The 22,603-nt window shown below is 54.7% G+C and overlaps 1 protein-coding gene across 1 annotated transcript; it reads right to left on the reverse strand.

The window, feature by feature from the left end:
• Positions 1-471: 471 nt before the first annotated feature.
• Nptxr (neuronal pentraxin receptor) lies at positions 472-19,788 on the reverse strand. Its single transcript, XM_052160355.1, has 6 exons — positions 19,753-19,788; positions 17,842-18,738; positions 8,615-8,834; positions 6,807-7,054; positions 4,386-4,565; positions 472-3,945 (listed from the first exon to the last, which is right to left on the reverse strand). The coding sequence occupies exons 1-6, from the start codon at positions 19,786-19,788 to the stop codon at positions 3,721-3,723; spliced, it is 1,806 nt and encodes a 601-aa protein (XP_052016315.1). The 3' UTR covers positions 472-3,720.
• Between the last annotated feature and the right edge of the window lie 2,815 nt (positions 19,789-22,603).

Consider the following 22,603-nt stretch of genomic DNA (forward strand, 5'->3'; position numbering starts at 1 on the left):
TGAGGGCCCTAGTGCTTGTTTGAGTCCAGTCTGGAGGTCGGATAGGGATGGAAAAGTAGGAAGCAGAGGGCCGCGCATGATGTCATAGTCTTTCTCTTCCTGTACCAATTCTCAAGCCCTCAAGGGATGCAGCTCTCTGGAGGTCTGGGCATGTGACTCAGGAAGATTGGATCCTAAGCAACATCAGGGGCCTGGATCCTGGAACTGGGTCACAGGTGGGGAAGGGGTGTCGGAATGAGGCCAAAGCTGAGTTAGAACTGGGGCACTTTCCACGTGGGACTTGCGTCTATGCAGCCTTTCCTCGGGAATCCCGGGAACTTGTACGTCTGAGCCTAGCTCAGTGGGAGCAGTCGGGCCAGGTGGGGGCATATATGCACAGGTGAGGCTTTGGGCCAGGCCAGGGGAAGATGTTACTCTGGAGGCAGACAGGTGGCTCCCCTACCTCCCACATTAATCGAGAGCCTCCCCGAGTAAACCACATGTTTATTTTGAACATTCAAATTTACAAAAACAAGAAATGGTAAGAAAAGCCATGGCACAGACCACACACGCACACATACACACACAAAGCATCTCATGTCACTTATGTACAAAACAGGGCAAGGTGGGGAAAGAGGGCAGTGGAGGGCACTCATGTCATAGTGTCCAACCAGACAACTTCACGTGCTCGCTGCTGGCGGCTGGGCCTGGGGAGGAACCTGTTCTCCACCCAGCAGGGGCAGGGAATAGGGTGGGTGGGAAGTGGGATCTGGGGGTGGCAGGCAGCTGGGGTCAAGAGGAGAGGAGGACACTGGTCCCTTATCTTGGAGGAGACCATTCTCCAGTTTTCTCAGGCCAAAGGTGCTGGGACTAGTAGGTAGGACCCAGTTTTGGGGGGAGGGGCAGAGTGGCCACTGGGTCCTGAAGAAGAGGACAGACAGGGGAGCTTTCCGGGTCATCTGAGCTCCCAGGCCAGACCTCAGCTTCCTCATCTACAAGCCAAGGGTTGAGTTACCACCCCACCCCTACCCCCAGATCCTCAAGCTTCAGTCTGCGGTCCCCATTCATGTGTAACTGTGGTAAGACACAAGAGACATGAGACACGAGAGAGGCCACTCCATGCCTCACAGGTGGGGAATCTGGCAGAAAACAGCTTAGAGAACCTGACATAGGCCTTGCCCAGAACAGAGGCTGAGGAAGAACCACTTCCACCCTGCCTCTTTGACTACACTCTGGAGAAACTCCTTTCTTGCCTTGAAGACTGCAGTTCAGCTTGAGGCTGAGGCTGGGCATAGGTGAGAGACCCCCCCTCTTCACCGGCCTTGAGCCCCACACCCCATCTCTGCTCCTTCCGCACTCTGAAGGAGTGGTGTGGTCCTTTAGGCGTATAGCCTGCCTCCAAATGGAAACTACTCTGTTCCAGCTGGCCGTTCGACCCCGGGCGAGTCACTTTACCTCTCCGAGTCTCATCCTTCTCTTCTGCATCTCAGGGCTAAGCACAGTCTTGCCTTGTAACTGTGCTGCGAGGATAAACCGGATGGTGCGGATACAACACTCTGCGGTCTCGATGCCCAAGACTATCTAACCAGCCTAGCTCCATCTTCATCAGACCCAGGGGCAGCTCAGGACCACAGCTGTCTTGTAGGCTGTGCTTGGGACCAGCAGAAGACAGCATGGTGCTCCACATGCTCAGAGAATGCTCATAGCACAATAGGTGAGAGCAGGTGGGGACTTTGGAAATAGAGAGGCAGCCCTTTCCCCAGTAATCCATCCTCAGAACCATGACCCCAGTGCCTCCATTTTTATCCTCCTGGGTAGTATTGGGGGTGGGGAGGTTGAAGTTTAACCAGGGTGACCTGGCATAGGAATGTGACTGAGGTGTTATTTCTCATCACCACTGAGACAAAGCAGAAAGGAAGGGGATGGTGTGTCTGGTGGGCTCAAATTACCAGGCAGTTTATGCTGCTACATCCCTTCTAAGACTCTGTCTTCCCAAGGCCTCCTCTAAAGCAATAGCAAGGCCTCTTCTAGAACAATAGCAAGAGCCCGGTATGGCTCAGAGTTCCCCAGGTCTAAGTTCTGAATCCAGCTGTCACCCAGCAACAACCGGTGTCCTCACGACAGACACTTGACCCAACACTGGCGCTGATGTCATTGGCTGTTACTGGGCAACCAGGATCTCAGCAGGCCTGGGTGAAGCCTCTGCAGCTATCTCCAGGGGACGGGGATGGAGGTGCTGAGCCGTGTCGTTGCTCTCAAAATGGAAACACAACCTGCAGGCCAGAGGCAAGTCTGGGACACGCTTCCGTGGCATGGGCTGCCGCCTCTCCTGCGTCATGGCTCGGGCTGAGTGGCCATGGAGAGCACAGACAGGGACAAAAGTGGGGGTGGGGTGGGGTGGGGCAAGAGGCACCAGTGCCGACTGCTTCAGCCGACCTGCTACTGCCCCAACACTCGAGAGAGGACCAACAGGGCCCTGCACCCTCCGTGTCTACTGGAACTCTGCCTGTCTGGGCTCTTTCCCTCATCTCCTCAGGCTGTCAATGTGTTGAGGTGTCCTATTGGAAAGCATGTGTCCTCTCAAGTGCCTCCCTGCACAGGTATAAGCAAGGACAGGCAGTGTGGTTCACAGGGAAGAGCACTTTGGAGGGACTCGGAGACTCTGGGCCTGCCACCCTGTGCTGTTTAATCCTGGACAAGTTAACTGCCCTTTCTCTCTTTTCCATCTTCCACCAGCAAGAGCTTATGATGGATGGTCTCTCTCAGCTCTGACATTCTTCTGTGCTCTTGGGAGAGTTGGTAAGGGACTAGGAGAAAGCGAGGCCCAGAGAGGGTAGGTTCTTACTGAAAGTCACACAGCAAGTCATAAGAACCAAGGGGTCCTCTGTCTCACTCAGTGCTGTTTTCCATCCCAGCATCCTCCATCTTTTCCAGGGCCACCAGGCTTTGCCTGGGAAGTGTCTCTCTCCTCGGTCACCGTGCCTCTGTTTTGGATGTTCTCAGGATAGGCTAGAGTGATCCAGCAGGTCCTGTCTCGGGCATGGAGGGGGTGGACCACCCTGCTGGTGGGCAAAGTTGCCAGTGGGTACAGGGGGTGACAACAGCCCTTTGGCCGCCGGGGTTTTGGTCCCTAGCTTCTAGGGTGGGGGCTGGAAGGAGAACATCCTGGAAACTGAGGTGGGGGCTTTAACCAACATCAAACCAACATTCAAACCACAACACACAGAGAAACTGGTGAGAGGAGGGAGGGGGTCAGTGGGCACGATGACCCTGCTGCCACTGTGGGCAACTGAGGAAGAGAGAGGAGGAGTGTCAGATCTCACACATCTCTGGCATCCTTTCTACAGCCTGATGTAGGCCCGGAGCATAAGGGATGCGAGGGTCAAAGGCCACCTCTACCCACGACTCCTTAGGGGATGGATGTCCTTGGAATTAGTGGGATCCGATGTGATCGGCAAGACAGTGTATAAGACAAGAGAGACCAAGCCAATATGTTGCCAGGAGGCGGGACTGCCTCAACCCCTACTTTGATATGAGATACTGGTCCCTATCCCGTGGCTCAGGGGACATCCATCCAGGGTGGGGCATTCTGAAGCAGTGGGTGCCCATGAGGAGAAGTGGAGGTAGAGGCAGGAGTAGGGTAGGAGGGAAGGTCAGCATGTGGACAGGCTGAGGAGGGATGTGCCCCTTCAAAGTCCCGAAACTGACAGGCGAGGGAGGGGCCCTGAACAAGGCGGACCCTCAAGCCTTAGCCCTCCCCTTGCACACGTCAAAGGCGGCCTTCTTCGCCCCTCCGAAGGCCTCTACCAGCTTATCCTCCCAGGGGAGGACATTGCCCATCAGTGGCCCGGTGCAGTTGGCCATGCCCAGCACTTGGGCAGGTGTCAGAGCGTGGTCCCACAGGTTGAACTGTGCAATGTCACCGACAAAGGCCTGTGTGGCGTCAAATCGGCCTCCCAAGGTATCCTGAGCCAAGACAGCAACAAAGAAAAGAGAGAAACATGGAATGAGGGAGGAAGGGAAGAGTAATCAAGACAGACTCAACCTGTCAAAGCCTGTTTCCCAAGCTGTGAGCCCCGCCCCGGATGCCCCGCCCCGGGATGCCCCGCCCCCGGGATGCCCCACCCCCGGGATGCCCCACCCCCGGGATGCCCCGCCCCCGGGATGCCTCGACCCCAAAGCTGCTACCTCCCAGGGCTCTATCTAGCCTTACTGTCACAGCTCTTGCTCTACCTCCGCCCCAAGGTTCGGGTCTCATCCCACATTTGAGATCTACCTGTTTGTTTAGCTCTCAGCGGCCTATCAGTAAATTGGTGGATCAGACAGGATTCTCACTGTTCTCTTTCGTCAGAGGTCCTGGAGTGGGCGGGGTAATGACTTGGGGAAGCGCTCTCCCTGAGCCTTACCTGTTCCTGGCCCAGGATAAGGATGCCGTGTGGTTTGATGGGGTGCCAGGCTGCCAGGTTCTCGCCAGAACCTCGCAGTTCTCCGTCCAGGTATGCAGACCACAGTCCATCCCGTGTAGTCCAGGCGATGCAGATGTGGTGCCAGTTGCTGTCTTTCAGGCTCAGAGGCAGCTGGGCCACCTGGATACAGGACCCAAACCCCACGTCAGAGGCCCCAGGCTGGAGAAGTGGGTTGATGCTTCCCTCCACGGATGGAATCCAAGACCTGACCTGCATTCCGACCATTGTCTTTCCTGTCCCAACTCTCCATTTTCCCACATGACCCCACCAAACAGCTTTCCTCAGACCACAGGGACAACCTTTTTGGTTTTCAGGGCTTCAAGGTCACACATGGTAGGGGCAGTGTCCACAAATCCATTTCCCTTGCACGCCTAAAATACATCCCAGCACACGGTGGGATGCCTCATTCACCGGCATAGGCAGAATGAGCCTTGGACTCAGAGGATGGGTGGGTCCCAGTGTCTGGCTTTGATTCTACCACTAGCCCCCTGTCTGACCTTGGGGAGACTTCTTTCATTCCAGGAAAGTTGGAGAGAGAATGCCCAGTTGCTGCCTCTTCCGGCATCCAAGGCAGACATGGCTAATCAATCATGAGCCTCTACTCAGGCTGGGACTCTGCTGATGGTGCCTTAGAAGCTCCTGCTGGAGGCTTGCGCTGGTCTGTGAGGTGAAAGCTACTTGTTGTCTGTGGCTTTAAATGGTTCTTGTCCCTTACAAATGCTTTGAGATCACGACTTGAAAAGGCACTCTTCGATGCCTGCTGGGTACCAAGCCCCATTCCAGGCTCAGAGGGCGGATCAGGGCGTGGCCTTGAACAAGCCATGCCTGCCTGGGACTGCAGGGCTTTAGGCTCAGCATTGCCTCTAACTATTCCTGTCTTCTGTCAGCTTGACTGGATGAGGAATCACACAGGAGACATGCCTCTGTGCACTACTGCCGGTGAGGGAGTTTCTAGAGAGATCTTACTGAGGGAGGGCCTACCCCAGATGTGGTTGAAGGGCTGGCTGGGGTTCCAGACAGAATAAAAAGAAAGAGGCTAGCTAGCTGAGAGTCTGAGTTCTTCTCACTCTGCTTCCGGTATGTGGATAGTATGACCAGCCTCCTCACACCCCTGCCCCGAGCTACAGGTGCTCTTGCCACTAGGTCTGCCTGCAAACTGTGAGTCAGAACAAGCCCTTCCTTAAACTTCTTTTGTGGTATTTTGCCACAGGCATGAGGCAGACTTTAGGGGAAAAAAATCCTGGGGGGCGCTGCAGGGGAGGTGAGGGGGATGGGGGGGAATGTGTTGACAAAGGCCTCCTCGAAGGACATGGAATTGGCTGTGGCACCGGAAACCTGGTGCTTGCAGCAGAGCAAGGGCACAGAGGCCACGAGAAGGGCGGCTTGCAGGAACCGGGCTGACAGAGCGGTGCCCTGTCCAGGGTGCTGAAATCTCCATCTCCAGAGCCTAGGACCACCCTCTGACTGGCCGTGATGAGCGGAGGAGGACAGCCCTCTCCACGCAGAGCCTGCTCACTCTGTGATGTTTTGAACCTCAAGACACCACACTGACCGCACCCCCTGGTCTACTGCCTCCTGGACATCCGGTGGGGCTCTCAGCTGCATAGTTTGTGGGCTGCTCCCAGATAAGTGCGACCTGCATTTATTTCCAGGGTGTCTCAAAATAACACTAGACCTCCCCTAGGCTAAAGCAATGTGGCAGGCAGCAGGCAGCTTTGGGAAAGATGCTCTTTCTCCGTAACTACACAGATGCCAGGCAGATCCTAGGCTTGCCTTAGTCATGGGGACAGGTGGCCTGGACAGGTAGGGGATGGCCTAAGGGCAGAACTGTGGGAATAAAAAAAGGAAGTTCCGGAGCCCATGACAGAGCAGGAAACTAAGCCATAGGCTGGAAAACGAGATCGCTCAGTGAGCACAGTAAATAGCCAGGACTCAAACATCACCCTCAGAATGGAGTCCTTCCACGGTGGGGAGGGCAGAAGGGCAAGCTTTGGAGATCACCAGCAGCCCTCCCTGGTCGCTACTGTCCTCTCCCTCTTCTCCTCGCCCTCTCCCTCCCCCCACTCTGTTTAGAATGAGCAGGGCTCAAGGTGCAGATGCCTGTAGATTGGCGTCCAGCCGGGGCAACTTCTTTCCTCCTTCTGTAGCCAGCCCTGCATATCTGGATTGTCTATATACCCAGAACTGAACTTGGCACACAGTAGGTGTTCAATGCGTGCAGAGTATGGTGAACAGGAGAGTGAAAGTGTCAATCCATACTCATTCAGTTCCTAGGCAGTGCAGGGTTTGGAACTGTGGAAAGCGGAGCCCTCCCTGGGGCCCTAAGCCCTGCCCAGTGTCCTAGACCCAGACCCCGCCCACCTTGTCGTTGATCAGCAGCTCCATTGGCTCAAGGCCGGCCTCCAGCAGCACGATCTCATTGGCCTGCCCTGGCACGGAGTAGGAGAAGGGGGTGCCCTGGCCGGAACCACCCGACCTGGAGCGCAGCCACATGCAGGCAGTGAAGGCGTACAGTTCCGGCAGCGCCTTGCGCACGCGGGCATACATGTAGTTGTTGCGGATGGGGATGCTGACCTTGAAGGCATCTGGGGGACTGTAGGCCGAGGACCCTGGAAGGAACAGGGCGGGGTCAGAGGACACTGTGCAATGAGGACTCCTGGCTCCAGACCACCCGCGGGGTGGGGGTTGCTCCACGTGATTTCACCTGGTCTACTTTTGCCTCTGTGATGAGAGGTGAGACTAAATTGGGCCCAGGGGCTCTTGAATGCAGATGTCCTGAGTTCAAATCTCACCATCACTACTTTCTGACCTGTGGGTCTCAATGAGATGAATGTAACATCCTTGGGACTCCATTTCTTCAGCAGAACTGGCTCTCCATTCCACACGTGAGAGTCGGCAGGCCCACAGGCTCATCAGATGCTAGCTATAATCATGACTATGTGCAGTCGTCCGCCTACTTAAGGAGCATTGTGTGGCGCTGCCTGTGGCGGGCTGGTCAGAAGTGCCTTCCATATGTCACTTCCTCCCAAGCCTAGGAGGCAGGCACTGCCCAGGCCTCGGCACACAGGTTATTTTCTGTTCATGATTTCCTTCCTCCCTCCCGCAGACAGTTAAAAGAAGATGCACTTCCCCTGGTCCTCAGGGATGCTGGCGTAGAGGGACAGCATACCGCTGGACTGAGTGGGGATGGAGGTCACTGCCAAAGTCCAGGCAGTCAACTGGGTGTCTTCCTGGATCACCCCAGACCCACTGCTCCCCTACAGCTGAATCCACCATGGCCCCTTGGCTCCCACAGGTACTTAATACTTTTGTTCTCCAGAGCTGGCTCCAGACCTCCTCCTCCAAGAAGACACCCAGGTTTCTTTCTTCTAAACTTCTGCCCTGCACCTGAGTCACTCCTGCTTCCCCTGTCCCTCCATCTTGCCCTCACAAGGACCAGTGAGAGCTCATAAGTCCCTAAGGCGACCCCTCCATCTCTCAGGTGAAGACAGCGAGGCCTGAGAGAAGTAAATGACCTTTCAAGGTCGCAGAGCAGATTTGTGACAGACTTAGGACCCAGGTGTCTGACACCTACAACTACATTAAGGGTCTCTGCCGGGCAGTATTGGTACACACCTATAATCCCAGCACTTGGGAGGCAGAGGCAGGCAGATTTCTGAGTTCAAGGCCAGCCTGGTCTACAGAGTGAGTTCCAGGACAGCCAGAGCTACACAGGGAAACCCTGTCTCGAAAAACAGAAAAACAAAAAACAAAAAAGAGTCTCTGACCCCTGGCAGTTGCCAGGCCTGAGGCTTACAAATAACAGAGGTCGATCGATTACTCAAAGGTGCTAATTGTGGATGGCTATAAGTGCATGGTGTGGAGTCTGAAGTATCTGGTGACAGGTCTAGACCATCCTCTTACCTGCCGTGGGACCTTCGATAAGTCACTTGACCTCTGTCAAACTCACTGCCTTTACCTGTGAAAACCCTGTGGTTAGTGAAGATTAAATCAGCCAGGGTGTCCTTACACAGCCAACCTCCAGGCCCAGCAGAGCTAGAAATGACAACGGTGACTTTGAAAGTGGTAGCCATTCCCCAGAAGGCTCTCCCTGTCACGTTCTACAGCCTGTGGAAGTTCCAGCCAGAGACCAGGCCCGGCAGCCCAGGCACCTGCACCCCAGGACCTACCATGCTCCAGCTCGGCCACGCGACCCTGCAGGGCATCCAGCTCCTTCTCCACTTCCTGTCGCTGTTGGTGGCTGCCATGACTGAGGGCGGCACGCTCCTTCTCCAGCGCCAGCACTTTGGCCAGCAGCTGGCCTTCTAGCTCATCCATCTTGGAATGCAGGGCGGTGGGCACGGCTGGGGCCGGCGCCGAGGAGAGGTTCCCACGGGCTGGGAGCTCCTGCTGCTCCAGAAAGACAGGAAGGATGGTGATGTCACACAGCGATGTCACACTCTGCTGGCCACCAGAGGTAAGCCTGGCTTCCGGTAGGCACAGCTAAGGTAGTGAAGCTATGGCAGGCAGAGCCTGCATGCAGAGGGAGTGAGGACCTCACAAACACAGCCTCGTAGTGGGCCAGGAACACACTGACTTCTAGGCCCTCTGGCTAAGCTGCACGACACAAACCCCACTCCTAGACCAGGGACACAGTTGAGGGCAGGGCCTCCGGGGACTCATCTGCGACCTGGTTGTCTGTATGGGCTCTAGCATCCCATTATCTTGGGATTGAAGTAACAACCCCAGACTCAAGTGACAGCCAAGGGCTCAAACCCAGCTTGGGAACCAACCTGCTGTATGATGCTCAGAAAATGTGTAAACTGTTCTGAACTTATTTCCTCCTGAGACTATTGCACTATCACCTTGGGACCGTTCTGGGGAGGATTATGCGGCAAACACCAATAAACAGCGTGCTGGCCGCTGATGTCTTTGGCATTCAGGGTGTTTCAAGGCTGTCTCTCACACCCCGTGTCTAGCCCAGGAGGAGAACAGTGTGCAGAGTCTTCTTTGTCCTGTCCTAAATTGGGCAGAATTGAGGCAGGTAGGCTAGGCCACAGGTTTAGAATGGAAAGGACATTCTCTGGTGAACATGTCACACAAGTGTCAGCAGGGCTTTGAGGAGCCAAATTGGATGTGGCTTCCTTGGCCCTCCAGTCTCCATGTTTCCATACTCCTCTAGGATCCAGGCAGTGAGTGATACATAAGTCCCTGGCTAAGACCCCAAGACAGAAGCACAGTAGTATCTTCAGTGCTTGGGGTAGCATCTGGCACACAGTAGGTGTTCATGGAACACAGTGAGTGCTTGTGGCACATAGTAGGTGCACATTGTGTGTGGTCAATGAATGAATTGGGAAGGTTCTCTGAGCAGAGGTGAGGACCAAGTCTGAATTTGTCCCAGACCTCCAATCCTTTGAGGCAACTTCACACTTCGTGTGGGAGCCACTCAGTGGGGGGGGGGGGGACAGGTGAGACACGGAGGGAACAGGGCTCCTCGGGACTTCATGATGTGAGTGTGTGACTGCTGGTGGCGAGCAGGATGGAGAGCTGTCTGGACCCTCTGGTGCTCCTCCTCGTGACTGGAGACTGACTCCCTGTGATTCCCAATGAACTACCCTATCATGGCGGATCCAGAGGGTGGCTGTAGCTTGTCTTCCACTGGTATCTTTTGGCATAACCCATCCATCTGAAACCCTGTGTCTGACACACATGCCAGCCAGGCTCTGGGCCTCTCTCCTGTGCACCCCAGCCCTGATCACAGCCCTCATGTGGGGCATCACAGAGCCCTGACCTATATAGGCAGAATGGTGGTAGCAGACAGCCACCCTCTACCCTGCTCATTAAAGGCAAAAAAAAAAAAAAAACCAAAAAACAAAAGCTGAGTTTGAACTCTACACATCCTTGGCCTGAGGCCACATTATTGGTTACCATGCCTCAGAGCACATTAATCCAAGGGGCACGCTTATCCCCTTATTACAGGAAAGGTTAAGAGGCATGCCCAGTGTCACCAAGCAAGTGACCAGCAAAGCCAGGGCTGGGTCACTGAGGCTGAAAGGGCCCCTAACGTGTTCTTAGCAGGGCCAGTGCCTTAAGGCTCAGGTGCTCAAGGGCTGCTGAGACACTTTCTGGTCTCTAGCTGGGGACTGCATCTCCTCCATTCTCCTTCCAGAGTGACCAGGACAGAACTATTTACACTGCAGGGTCTAGCTGCTTCCTTCAAGGGAACACACACACGTGGCTGGGGGTGGGGAGAGTGTACAAGCTGTCCTTGGTAAAAGTTCCTGTTTGGTGACACCAGGAGGCCAGGGAGGAGGGGGCTGAGGGGCTAGGCGGCAGCTTCCCCCACCCCAGCATGTGAATCAGAGAAGCACCACGCCCCCACCCCCATTCCATCTGCCACAGCACAGGCTGTATGGCGTGGGCTCCGTGGGCCTCATGCCAAGTGGGCCCCAGCCTGAGACAGTAGGGGGACAGCAGGGATGATGTCACGCTGTCCCCCACTCAGCGCCTGATAGGGCAGGAAGGGAGATCTGGACTCCAGGCAGGTTGTTGAGAGTCTGAGGTAGAGTTTATTATATCTGGGCCTAGAGCCAAAACTCAGGGTTCTAGGACCAGCTCTGACTCCGGCGCTAATGGGGGTGAGGTAGGAGTAGGGAGTTCCTCAGCCTCAACAGGGGACACCAAGAAAGGAGCAGTGCTGTCAGGGGCAAACTTCTCAGCTGCTCTTATCTCTTGAGGACTAAGTGTTGAAGCTCAGAGAGGGTGGACTGCCTGCTTAAAGTCACATAGCAGTCCTGTGCCCACTCCTCATCCCAACCCTCACAGTCTGAGTCTCAGTGGGTATGCAGTATGGTCCTGTCTGCTAAGAAAGCCTAAAAGGATCATTTGAGCATCCCCGAGGACACCAGGAAGTCAGGCTGCATCACACGGTGTAGGACAGCCTCACAGAGGGCCCCATAGGAGGATCCTGGAGTGCGACACAGCTGAGCTGCAGAAAGAACTGGAAAGCCAACTGCATGACCTCATGCAAGCAGATGTTTCTCTTGTGTCGGAGACGAGGAAGGAAGGGCCTGCCTTCAGGGCCCGTGCACAGTCTGTCCCTGCCTTCTTGGCCCAGGTTCTGAGGACAGTAGTGTAGGCCTCCCCGCCCCAACCGTGCCCATATCCTGTGAGTCCTGCCAGTTCTCGCCCTGGCACCACCAGCTGAGTGGCTTGTTATGGAAAGATGCCATGCCTCAGTTCCCCTATTAGCACAAGCGTAATATAATCTCAGGGCCCTCCGGGGCCTGGGAGCTGTGTGGAATGCTAACTGTTATCTTTGCCACCAACCCTACCTCACCATGTCCTAAGGGGGTACACGCTCTGTTGGCAGAGGACTCCAGCACTCCACAGCCATGTGGGGTGATGCACATCCTGTGACCCCTTCAGGAGGTGAGATCAGGAGGGTCAGATATTTTAGGTTATCCTCAGCTACATATTAAGTTCTAGGCCAGCCTGGGTTACAAGAGATCCATCTCAAAAATAGATAAACAAATAAAATATATGTTTTGAAAGGATACATACTTCTCTATAATCAGCCTCAAAACTCATTTGTCAAGTTATTACACTGAGAGAAAAGCTAGGCACAGGGAGGCCAGCAGTCCACACTGCCGGATGTCAGGTGACAGAGGGAGGGGATAGTACAGGGAGAAGGTAGGGGTGATATGGCCAATTCGGAGGGAGGTGCCCATGCCCCAAACACCCCAAATCCATCTCACCCTGAGGCGTTAACACATGCTGCTCCTCCTGCCAGGAATACTCTTCCTGCCCCAGCCCATCCTCTCCAAGAGAGCTCTTGCACTCCCAGATGGCAGCTTCCCTGACACCCGAGCCAAAACACTCCAAGAGAACGGGGTCCCAAGCTCTGCTGGGGCTTCTGAGCCCCCCTCCACTCGTTCCACCAGCCGTGTGCACCCTGGCAACGCCGAGCCTGGGTAACTGTCACCAGCTCCCAGCCGGGTGGTCTGCGAGGCGCTGGATTTCTCACAGGATCTGTGGCCTTGTGCGAGCTGCTGGGGCCCTCTGACCCTCATGGTGATCATCTGGGAGGGTCAGGTCCTGTTTTAAATCTTCCTACATTTGGGGTGCAGGGGATGAGATGCAAGGCAGGACATAAGCCTGGCATGTCACAGGCAGCCCTCGAACAGTTATTACCACTACTGTTGTCTTTACGGAGGGCAAAGGGAGCAATGAAGCCACATTGGAAAGCCAGCGAGCCGTCTGGGCATGCTCCTGATGATACGGTGCCTCCCCTAGTGTCCTCAGCAAAGGAGGACCCCTGGCCCTATCCCAGTTCATTTTTGTCCTGACAATAGTCCTGCCTTAGCCTCACTGAGTTGTGTGGCCTTGGACAAGTCCCTCTGTCTCTCAGATCCCATTCTTGATGGGTACAGCTGTGGGGGGGGGGGGGACACACAAGCTCAACTGTTGTCCTTGGCTCCCAATAGGATTAAGACATCCAAGCCATCGTGGGGACACCCTGTGAGCAACCTAACCTTTGACCCTATCCCCCCATAGACAAAGACCCCCAGAGTGGACTGGTGCCTGACATCATGAATTAGCAAACCATGCATATTTAAATCATGAGAGTCCTGAGTCCTTGACACCCACCAGCTCCAGGAAGCTTGCAAATGACCAGGCCTGGTGGGCGAGGCTCGCTCTCGGGTGGGTGTGGAAACTCTTACAGCCACTTTAGGAAAATGTGTCACAGTATCTACAGATGCTAAATATATGTCCCTGCTGGCACCCAGGCATCCCACTGCTGGGGACAGGGCCAGCAGAAAGAAGGCTGATGGCCACCCAAAGAGACCACACAGTGTTCACAGGAGCTTCACACTAGTATCAGACGGAACTCCATCTGTCCTCAGGTCATCGGGTGATGGTGCCTCTGCACAGTGACAAATGGCCACTGCCACAGACACCTGACTCATAGCACAGGAACAAAGCCTCTCAAGGTTCAGATACAAGCAAAACTCATCAATGGTGGCCAAGGCCAGACCTGGGGACCTCAGGGATTTGGAGAGGCCCAAGAGAGCCTTCAGGACCTGCGAATGTTCTAGCTGCTACCCTGGGAGTACTTTCTGAGGGCTGTCCACATATTTCTTCCCAGACCTGTCCTAGGGGATTTGTATCCTTTTATAAGTGAGACATAGGAAACTTTACCATCTCTGGATGTATTTTTCTGTGGTAGACCACAGAAAGAAAGTGACTGAGCTTCTGACACTGCAGGAAGGGCCTCTCTTCTTAGGAGGACAAGAGAGTTTTGTTTTGTTTTGTTTTGTTTTGTTTTTTAAAGGGGATGGGATGTCTTGTCTCATTCAACAGACTGGATAATTGAGGATCAGAAACGGGAGGGTTTCAGAGGTCACAGCATGACAGTGGCAGACCCCTGCTTTACAAAGCCAGGCTTCTTGCTAGGATGAAGGCCTACTGCATAAAGACTCAGGCTAAGGGCCTTGCACACTCAGAACACCCATTTTACAGATATAAAAATTGAGATCTGGAAAGAGAATTTTCCAAGCAACAAGTGAGCCCCATGCAGCTGGCCTCTCTGTGGTCATTTAGACTTTGCAAGGTATCTAGGAAGTATCTGGTCTGCTATAGGATTGGGTTTTTGTTTTGTTTTTTGTTTTTTTGAGATGGATTATCACATAGCCCAGGCTGGCCATGAACTTGTTATGTAGCTGAGGATGACTTTGAAAATCTCATCCATTTGCTTCTACCTTCTAAAAGTGAGGATTATAGGTGTGTACCACAATGTCCCATTTATTCTGTGCTAGGGACTGGACTTGGGGTTTTGTGCATGTGTGGCAAACACTCTACCAATGGAAATTCACCCCAGCCCCTCCCTGGGGAGTCTTTACAACAGAGAGCCCTGACAGGAACAAGGGGCAGAGGGCTTACCCTATCACATCCCTCAGACTCTGAGACTTCAGCTGTCCTCTCCCAAGACAGAAACTGCATGGCTTCTTTCACATGACAGAGACAGAAGGGCTAATATATAATAAATACTTCAAAGGGACCAGCTGCTCCTGGCAGCCCCAGGGGAGCCTCAATCCAGCAGGGCCAGCCTCTGGGACCCGGCCAGCACGGTGCCCACTCTCAGTACCCAGAGATGGAGGTGGGTACTGCCCTCACTTGTATTCCTCACTGTCCTGTAGGTGGGTAATATCTGACCCCACCTTGTATAGAGTCACCATGAAGAAGCTGACAGGGCCCTAGAGCCAAGTACTAATAGGTCGAATTCAGGCTCTGATGCTGGGTGACCAGAAGCCAGTGTTCTAATCTCTCTGAGTCAGTCTGAGGGCAAAAGATGAACTGTTTCTCCTCCATAGAGTGAAGGGAGGATTAAATGAGATGTTGTGAGGTTCTCAATGCACGGTAAGTGCTTCGTAATACGGACGATCACTGTTAGAACATCAGTAAGTGTTGCTTCCCTGAACCCAGCATCCTCTGGGATTCCCATCAGGATGTTCTTCACCATGGCGGGCTCTGTTCCAGAAAGAGGGTGGGGGTGCTGTGGGGGGGGAGGGGCAGGGCGGCAGAGGGCAGGGTCTATGTCAAGGAAAGAAACCAACCCTGAATTTTTACCCTACACATACATTAGCACAAAAATGGAACTCCGGAACAAGCCAGCGTGGATGGCCGGATGCCACGTAAGTGGACCAGCTCCCACGGAAAGTGGTGCTTGGAAGTGAACGTCCCCTGACCTGAGAATGGCTCTCCTGGGACTCCAGCTAAAGGCTCCATTCAACAGACTGAAGAGGAAACAGCTTTGCTACCGTATGCAGAAGAGAAGAATCAGAGACAACCTGTGCCCATCCAAGACATGCGGGCTAGTGACGGATGGGTGGGGTGGGGAGGGGTTGGTGGATAGTGGTTCTGCCCTGGCCTGTGCCTGCCAGTGGACTGGTATCAGGGGGTGCAAAGGGGGAGATAAGAGAGGAATTAATTGAGAAATGTCTCCTCAAACCTGTTGACTTTTTTTTAAGTAAACAATGAAAATAGGCTAATTTAAAAAAAAATCAATGTTTTTTCTGAAGTCCTCAAATATGGCTCCCACCTGAGGTGGACTATGAGGAGAAGGACGACCCCAGGGTAGGCTTTAGGAACAACCCGGATGTGCGTGGAGGAGAGAGACCAGCCAAGAGGCAGCTGGGAGTGAGCATACAGAGCCGCAAACGGGATCTGGGGGTCACGTGGAGTGGGCACTGGAAGCCCCTGGGGTGTGGCTCAGCCCACCGAGGGGACGGAGAGGAGAACCAAGAAGGACCTCGAAGCAGTCAGAGGCGCTTTCTCAGAGTAAGAAGGGGGCAGGGGAGATGCTTCTAGAAGCCAAGAAGGGAAACACCTTGTGGCAGAAGAAAGCGGTCAGGTGACTGAAGGGGACCAGCAAAGTGAAGACTGGAAAACACCTTCAGTTTATCACCTCTGGGGACATTTGCAAGAGCGAATTCAGGGGACTGCATCTGTGACAGCAGACTCTGTAATTCTAGGGCTTTCACCTACACTGAATGAGAAATGAAGGGGAACCAGGCAGTGGCCTAGAAGGGCATGAGTCCCCCTTGAGAGTGGCAGTGTGGCCCCAGGACATTGGCTCTGGCTGTTGCCAGACTCAGAGACCAGACCTGGTAGCTTCATGCCTGTCTTACTTAGCAAACAGGAGAAGGGGAATGTGGAGAAGCCGGAAGTCCCCAAGCCTCGAAAGCCAACCTATTGCCAAGTCCTAGCTGCCAGGATCCCTCAGCCATGGCAGGCCCGCCTTGGGGAAGCCCACCCCGGGGAAGCCCACCCCGACAAGAGCCAGGTGCCAGGGAGCAGGGTCAGCGCAGCCAGGCCAGTCACAGACGTGAGAGGGGCCACCTGTGCCATCTGTGGTGCCAGAGCTAGGGCATCAAGGGAAAGTTGAGGGAAAACTCAAATGATTCTCACGTTAGTACAATCCTTTCCACCCCCCACACTCCCACACCCCCAAGACAAGGTTTCTCTGTATAGCCCTGGCTGGCTTGGAACTCACTCTGTAGACCAGGCTGGCCTCAAATTCAGAAATCCGCCTGCCTCTGCCTCCCAGAGTGCTGGGATTACAGGCGTGCGCCACCATCGCCCGGCATGTTAGTACAATCTTAAAGGGAGAATTTGTTCCCATGTATGCTTTTGTTTATATCTTTGCCACTGGAGTGTCTGTCTGGTGAGACATAAAGTGTCCTGGTGCCCACTGTACAGGTGAGGAGACTGAGGCTGCCCTCCCCTGCAGCTTTTATCTGGTCGTTTTCCTGTTCTTGGCTTTAAGAATTTCACCCCTGGGCAGGGAAGTGGGGTGCTGGCCTGGCTTCGCCTCTCTCTCTCTGCCACTCAGCTCAGGAGGTTCAAACTGGATTTTTCTCATCTCCATAAGGGGAGTGGAAGCAGTGGAGGTGGTATGGGGAGGCTGTGGTCTGACACTCTGAAGGAGGGGTGTGACAGCCGACTTCCTGGTGGTCTGATGGGACCTGTACAACCTTCCCACAGGTATCGCCTCCTCACCCAGTTTGAAGTAGGAGCCATACACGTGCCCTCTCTGTCCATTTAGTTCATTCCCGCTTTCACCTCACCATTGCCGTGCCAGCTACAGCCTGGGGGAGAAAGCAGAGGCCACAGTGTCTGCCCTATCTCTCTCTTCCTTCGAGGATCTATTTCGTGTCTGGAAATCAGTCGGTGCCTGGGAATGGCCAAGGCTTTCCTGGATGTTTGTCCTGCCCAATCTGTCTTATCTATGCTTCCCAAGACTGGGAATTTGTGGCAGAGGGGAAAGGGACCATAGGCACAATCAATCAATGCTTTTGTATCACACACAAACCCGAGAAGGGTCCCTACTCCCGGTGCTCCTTGTATCTGACCTGGAAAAGGAGGCTGAGGGAGCTAAGTGGATCCCTACTGAGGAGTCATCCGCTGATTTCCCCCCAAGAGTCCAGAGCTTCAGGGACATAAAACTGGGCGTGGCCCGGGGATGAGAGGTGATGCAGGCATGCAGGTTGGTGTTAATGAGGCACTCTTGGGTTTGCAAGGAGTACGCTAACGGTTCTCCTAACGGTAGTGAGTATGGCGTGGGAGCTGCTCTAGGTTCCCGAGGAAGGACATCTAAGGAGAGCATCGTACGTGCCAAACATCCCCACACCTGCGTCTCAATCAATTTCCACTACAAGTGGACGCCGTTCTCCCGTTTTCGTGCCCCGATCACCATGCCAGGCTCCCACTAGCGATTCCGCCCAGGACGCTCCCATGGTGCCTGCCAGGGGCATGCTTCAGATGACCAGACGGCAGCTCCAGGGACCCGGAACCCGCATGCCGCACGCAGGGCAGGGCCCCTCCACCCCGTGTCTCCCGACGGCGCGCCACTCACCTCGATGCGCTCGATGCGGTCTCGCAGCGCGCGCACCGCGTCCTCCAGCTCCAGGAGCAGCGCGGGTGAGTCCCAGGCGCCGTCTGCCATGGTGTCGCGGCGGGGCCCGGCGTCCTGGAGGCCGCGCGGCAGGCCGCTCTCGCAGCGGCCCAGCTTGCCGGTGAGCTCGCGGATGGTGTCCCGGTCTGCGCGGATGCGCGCCTCCTGCTGCAGCGCCGTCTGGCGCAGCTGCTCCGCGGTGCTCTGCAGCAGCAACAGCTCTGCGCGCTCGCCCGCCGCGTCCCCCTGCTCGGCCCCCGACGGGCAAGCCGCGGCCAGTGGCGTGCAGAGGAAGCGACTGAGCAGCGGCACGGGCGGCGGCGGGAAGACACTGGCCGCCGGCTCCCCGGGCAACACCGAGGGCCCGGCTGAGCCGCCCGCGCCGTGCAGGGCGCTCAGGCTGCGCTGCGGACCCGAGGCACCGGCGGCCGAGGCGGCCGAGGCGTTGTCGGTGCCGCCGGGCAGCGCGCGAGCGGGGCTGGCCGCCAGGGGCACGCTGGCGATGATGCAGATGACGGCACCGAGGAACGCCAGCATGCCCGCGGCCAGCAGCACGGCCAGGAACTTCAGGGTGAAGCGCTGAGGGGGCGCGCAAGGCCCCCGGCAGGCGCGGCGGCGGGGTCGGGGCGCAGGGCCCGGGAGCGCGGGAGCCGGAACGGGAGCCGAAGCAGGATCCGGAGCTGTCGCCGCGGCCGCTGCTGCCGCCGCTCTGAGCCCGCGCGGCGGGAGGAGGAGGAGGAGAAGGCGGGCGCGGCGGCCCCGCCCCACTCGCTCCCCCGGGGACGGCCGAAGCCCAGCCCTGCACCCATTCCTTGCCGGGAGCCCGGGTGCGTGCGCCACGCCCAGGGCTTCATCTCCCTGGGAGAAAGGTGACTGGATGGCTATGTGGCAGCTGAGTTCTAAGGCGACCCTGCGTTCTGGCCTCTGGTTCTCTCCGGGTCCCTCCCCCACCCCACCCCATGCCCACAGCTGTGTCCCTGCGGGGCTCTGGCCTCAGCTTGCTGCAGCCTCCGTTGCAGTTAACATTCAGCCTGAACACGTTCACGAGACAAATGAGGAAACTGAGGGCTCTGGGCTCTGCATAATGCCGACTTGGTTGTAGTTAAGCCTCAGCATACATGCTCCTGTTAACAAAGAGGAAACTGAGACCCTTGGAGGCCAAGTGGCAGCCCAAGGTCACACAGCTAGGATACACTTGAAGCAGCATTTGAGGTGAGCAGTGTCTGCCTGGACAGGACTACTAAGGTGGAAGCTAGTGAGAAAAGAGGCAGCAGTCGGAGGGTGAGGAGGCGATTTGACCTAATCTGTTTCTGCTGTGGTCGCCTGAGTGTCACCTGCTACCTCCTCTTTCCAGAGGAGCAGGTTCGCTCCGCTCCAAGCACCCCATCTGAGTCCCTGGGCCTGCAAGTATCAAGGTTCCCAGAGGAGAACCCTCTTACTCACTGCAGCCTCCATCAGAACGGCAGGTGGGGCACAAGCTGGTAGGTGCCAAGACCAGGCAGGAGTGGGCTATATGAGTGTGTGTGTAGGTTTTACTTTATCGTGTCTACAATGTCTATATATATTCTGTTGAAAATTAACTTTGCAATGAAAAACTTTGAAAATCTTCCCACCCTTTCCAGCCCAGCTTCAACCCTGCTGTTTTGCAGCCTGTCCCTTCCTGAGCTGGAAGAACCCTCAAAGGCCATCAAGGTTCGCCCTGCAGCCTGGGACTCATAGCAACTGCTCACTAAGTCCTGAGCCAATCCTCGACTGGCTCAAAGTCTCTGACACCCCCCCCCGCCCCCCAGCTACCAATGTGGACATGACTGGGGGGTGGGACAGGGACATTCGTGAGGTGGCAGCAGCCCCCAGAATACCTGGGAACCTTACCTGGCCACTGACACCCCATGGGTGGCCCATGGGCATCGGTTCCAATTCCCTTTACTCTCCAGGCACGTGTGTGTGTGTGTGTGTGTGTGTGTGTGTGTGTGTGTGTGTGTATGGGGGGGTTATATCACCTCTGCTCGCTCACCTCCTAGAGTCGGAGATTGTTGTCCGGGTGTTCTAGTAAGCAGCACAGGAAGCCTGCGAATACTCTTTATGAGCACCCAGAGTCGGTTGATGATGATGATTACCTGAAAACCCAGCCCAGGCAGCATGGCTCTGAGGAAGTATCCACAACTGGAGAGGCAATGACGGGCATTGGGCCCCCTGAAGCCTTAGGGGTGCAGAAGACATCAGCACCCCAGCTGCTTCTAGTGGGTCCATGGAGACAGACACCCAGACAAAATCCCCATGAAAAATGTCCTCCAAGAGTCAGTAATGCCAAGAGAGGCCAAGAGGAAGCCACTCCCAGTAGCAGAGCAGTCAACTGTAATTTCAGTGTCAACTGTCATCTCAGTTGCCCCGAGAGTTCGGAGACAGCTGAGTAGACAAGTGCAGGGACTGGAGGTGAATCTTGTTTAAACTAGTCTATTAATTGCTTAGCATGACTATTAAGCCAGTGGGATTAATAAGTTGCCCCTCTGTTTAAACACCTGCCACCGGCACCCCATCTCTTGTTGGGGACTGTCTTTATAGGGATATCTATATGGTAACAACCTTGGGCAACATCATGTTGTCTTCTGAGCAGAGAACAGGTTTGCTTGCTGATCGGAGTACAGTTCGCATCTCTGGGACCACAGGGGGGTGGGTCAGCTGATGTACCATCAAAGAAGACCGAGGCTATCTTAGCTTGCGGTGTGTTGGCTGAACTGCAGACCTACTGTGTGTGTCTACCTAGGGTTCCTACATTACTCCATGAAGCCACCGAGGGCTATTGCCTACCTCCAGTAAATGTTGCCTGTTTTGATGTGAATAACGTCTCTCTCTGCCTCCCCACCCCCATGTCCCCTTGATCCCCCAACTTCTACCCCCACCCCCTCCCCAGAGGGGAGGATCTTGACTTTTCTTCAGCATCTGTGAAACCTGATGATTTGCTGGTTTGTTTCTGTTTTCAAGACAAGGTCTTTCCATGTAGCCCTTGCAGACTTGGAAATCTGTCTCAAGTTCCTCAAGAGACCAGGTTGACCTCAAACTCATAGAAATCTCTCTGCCTCTGTTTCAGAGAGAGCTGGGATTAAAGGTGTGCACTGTTACGCCTCGGCCTAACTTGCTGGTTTGCAGGTGAGGCGGATCTCAGGCCTTTCTTGACACCTTCTGTGTCTCCCTCTGTAAGATGAGGAATATGAGAGTAAACAAAACTTTCTGTCTGGGCTGGGGAGTGCTTGGCTGGCAGAGTGCTTGGCTAGCCAGCATGAAGATCAGGTACCACATAAAGCCAGGAAGTGGTACATGCATGTAACCACAGCATTTGGGAGGTACAGACAGGAGGATCAAGGGTTCCAGGTCATCCTGGGCTTCATGAGACCCTGTTGAAAGACAGACAGATAGACAGAGAAAGGAGGACAGGGAGATACAGACAGTCATAGGGATGGAGACATGTACACACAGAAAGACAGACAGACACACACAGAGAAAGACACACAGAAAGAAAGACACACAGAGACAGAGAGACAGACAGATACACAAACATACAGAGACGAGACAGACAGACAGATGTATAGATAGAGAATTGGTAATCTGAGCATAATTTGGTTCTCCATCCTTGCGCCTGCCTGTGGCACGGCAACACCTCCCTGCTCTGCACTGGTCCACCCTGGGAGCCTGCAGCATCACCTCCTCCATTCCTCTCTAGCCCCGGCACTCAGCACAGGGCTCTTCCCCATCTCCAGTAGCTTCTTAGAGAATTCTTCCCCACAGGTACTGAGTGCCACTGCTCTGGGTCCATCTCTTCTGGGATTGCTCCCTAAATCCTAACAAAGATCCTACAGGGAGGGTCAGAGGGTGTTCTCCGGAAACCTTCCCTAAGACCACTAGCACCCTTGTTTTTTCCTCACAAGTCTTCCATCATCCCTTCTTTATTTTCTCTTCTATGAGTGTGGTGGTCTATGCCGTGAATTTCAGGCCAGCTAGAGCTACATAGCAAGACCCTGAATAGCAACAAAACCCAAAATCTAGGTGTGGTGGCACAAACCTGCAAGTGTGACAGGGGTCTGGGCAGCTAGATGGAGACACAGCAAATGAGCACGCACATGCTTCTACACATACATGCATACCCATACATGTGTACCTCCACATACATAAACACATGGCACAATATGCCACAAATACAATGAAGTAAATGATCAGACAAATAAAAATTCTGCTCAATTACTGTTTATCACACTATGGTTAATTCAAAAGGAACAGGCACAGTACAGGTGAAAGAAATATAATCGCATCGCTTCTAAAACATAGGGCACGGGTCAGTGGACTGGCTTAGCAGGTCTTGGTGCCAAGCCTGACATTCTGAGTTCAGTTCCTGGGACCTACATGGTAGAAGGAGGGTGGCTGCCGAAATCAACCTCTGACCCCCACACACGTGCTGTGACATACATGCCCCCCATAAGTAAATGAATATAATAATAAGTATGTATGTAATGAATGTAATAAAAACTGTAAGCATGCGCAGTTGCTACACAGGTTACTGGTTGTCTCCACAGCAGGCATGGAGCAGAGCCAGGATTTGATGTGGGCTTGGGCCACCAACTCAACACCAGATGGCCTGGGATTTTCCTCAGTTTCAGGGATGAGTGTCCTGCACCCCAGGGAATCTCTCAGCCCTGGACAAACCATGAATGTGGCTCCGCCCCTGGGTCCC

Source organism: Apodemus sylvaticus, chromosome 17, assembly GCF_947179515.1.
Source record: "Apodemus sylvaticus chromosome 17, mApoSyl1.1, whole genome shotgun sequence".
Classification (NCBI taxonomy): Eukaryota; Metazoa; Chordata; class Mammalia; order Rodentia; family Muridae; genus Apodemus; species Apodemus sylvaticus.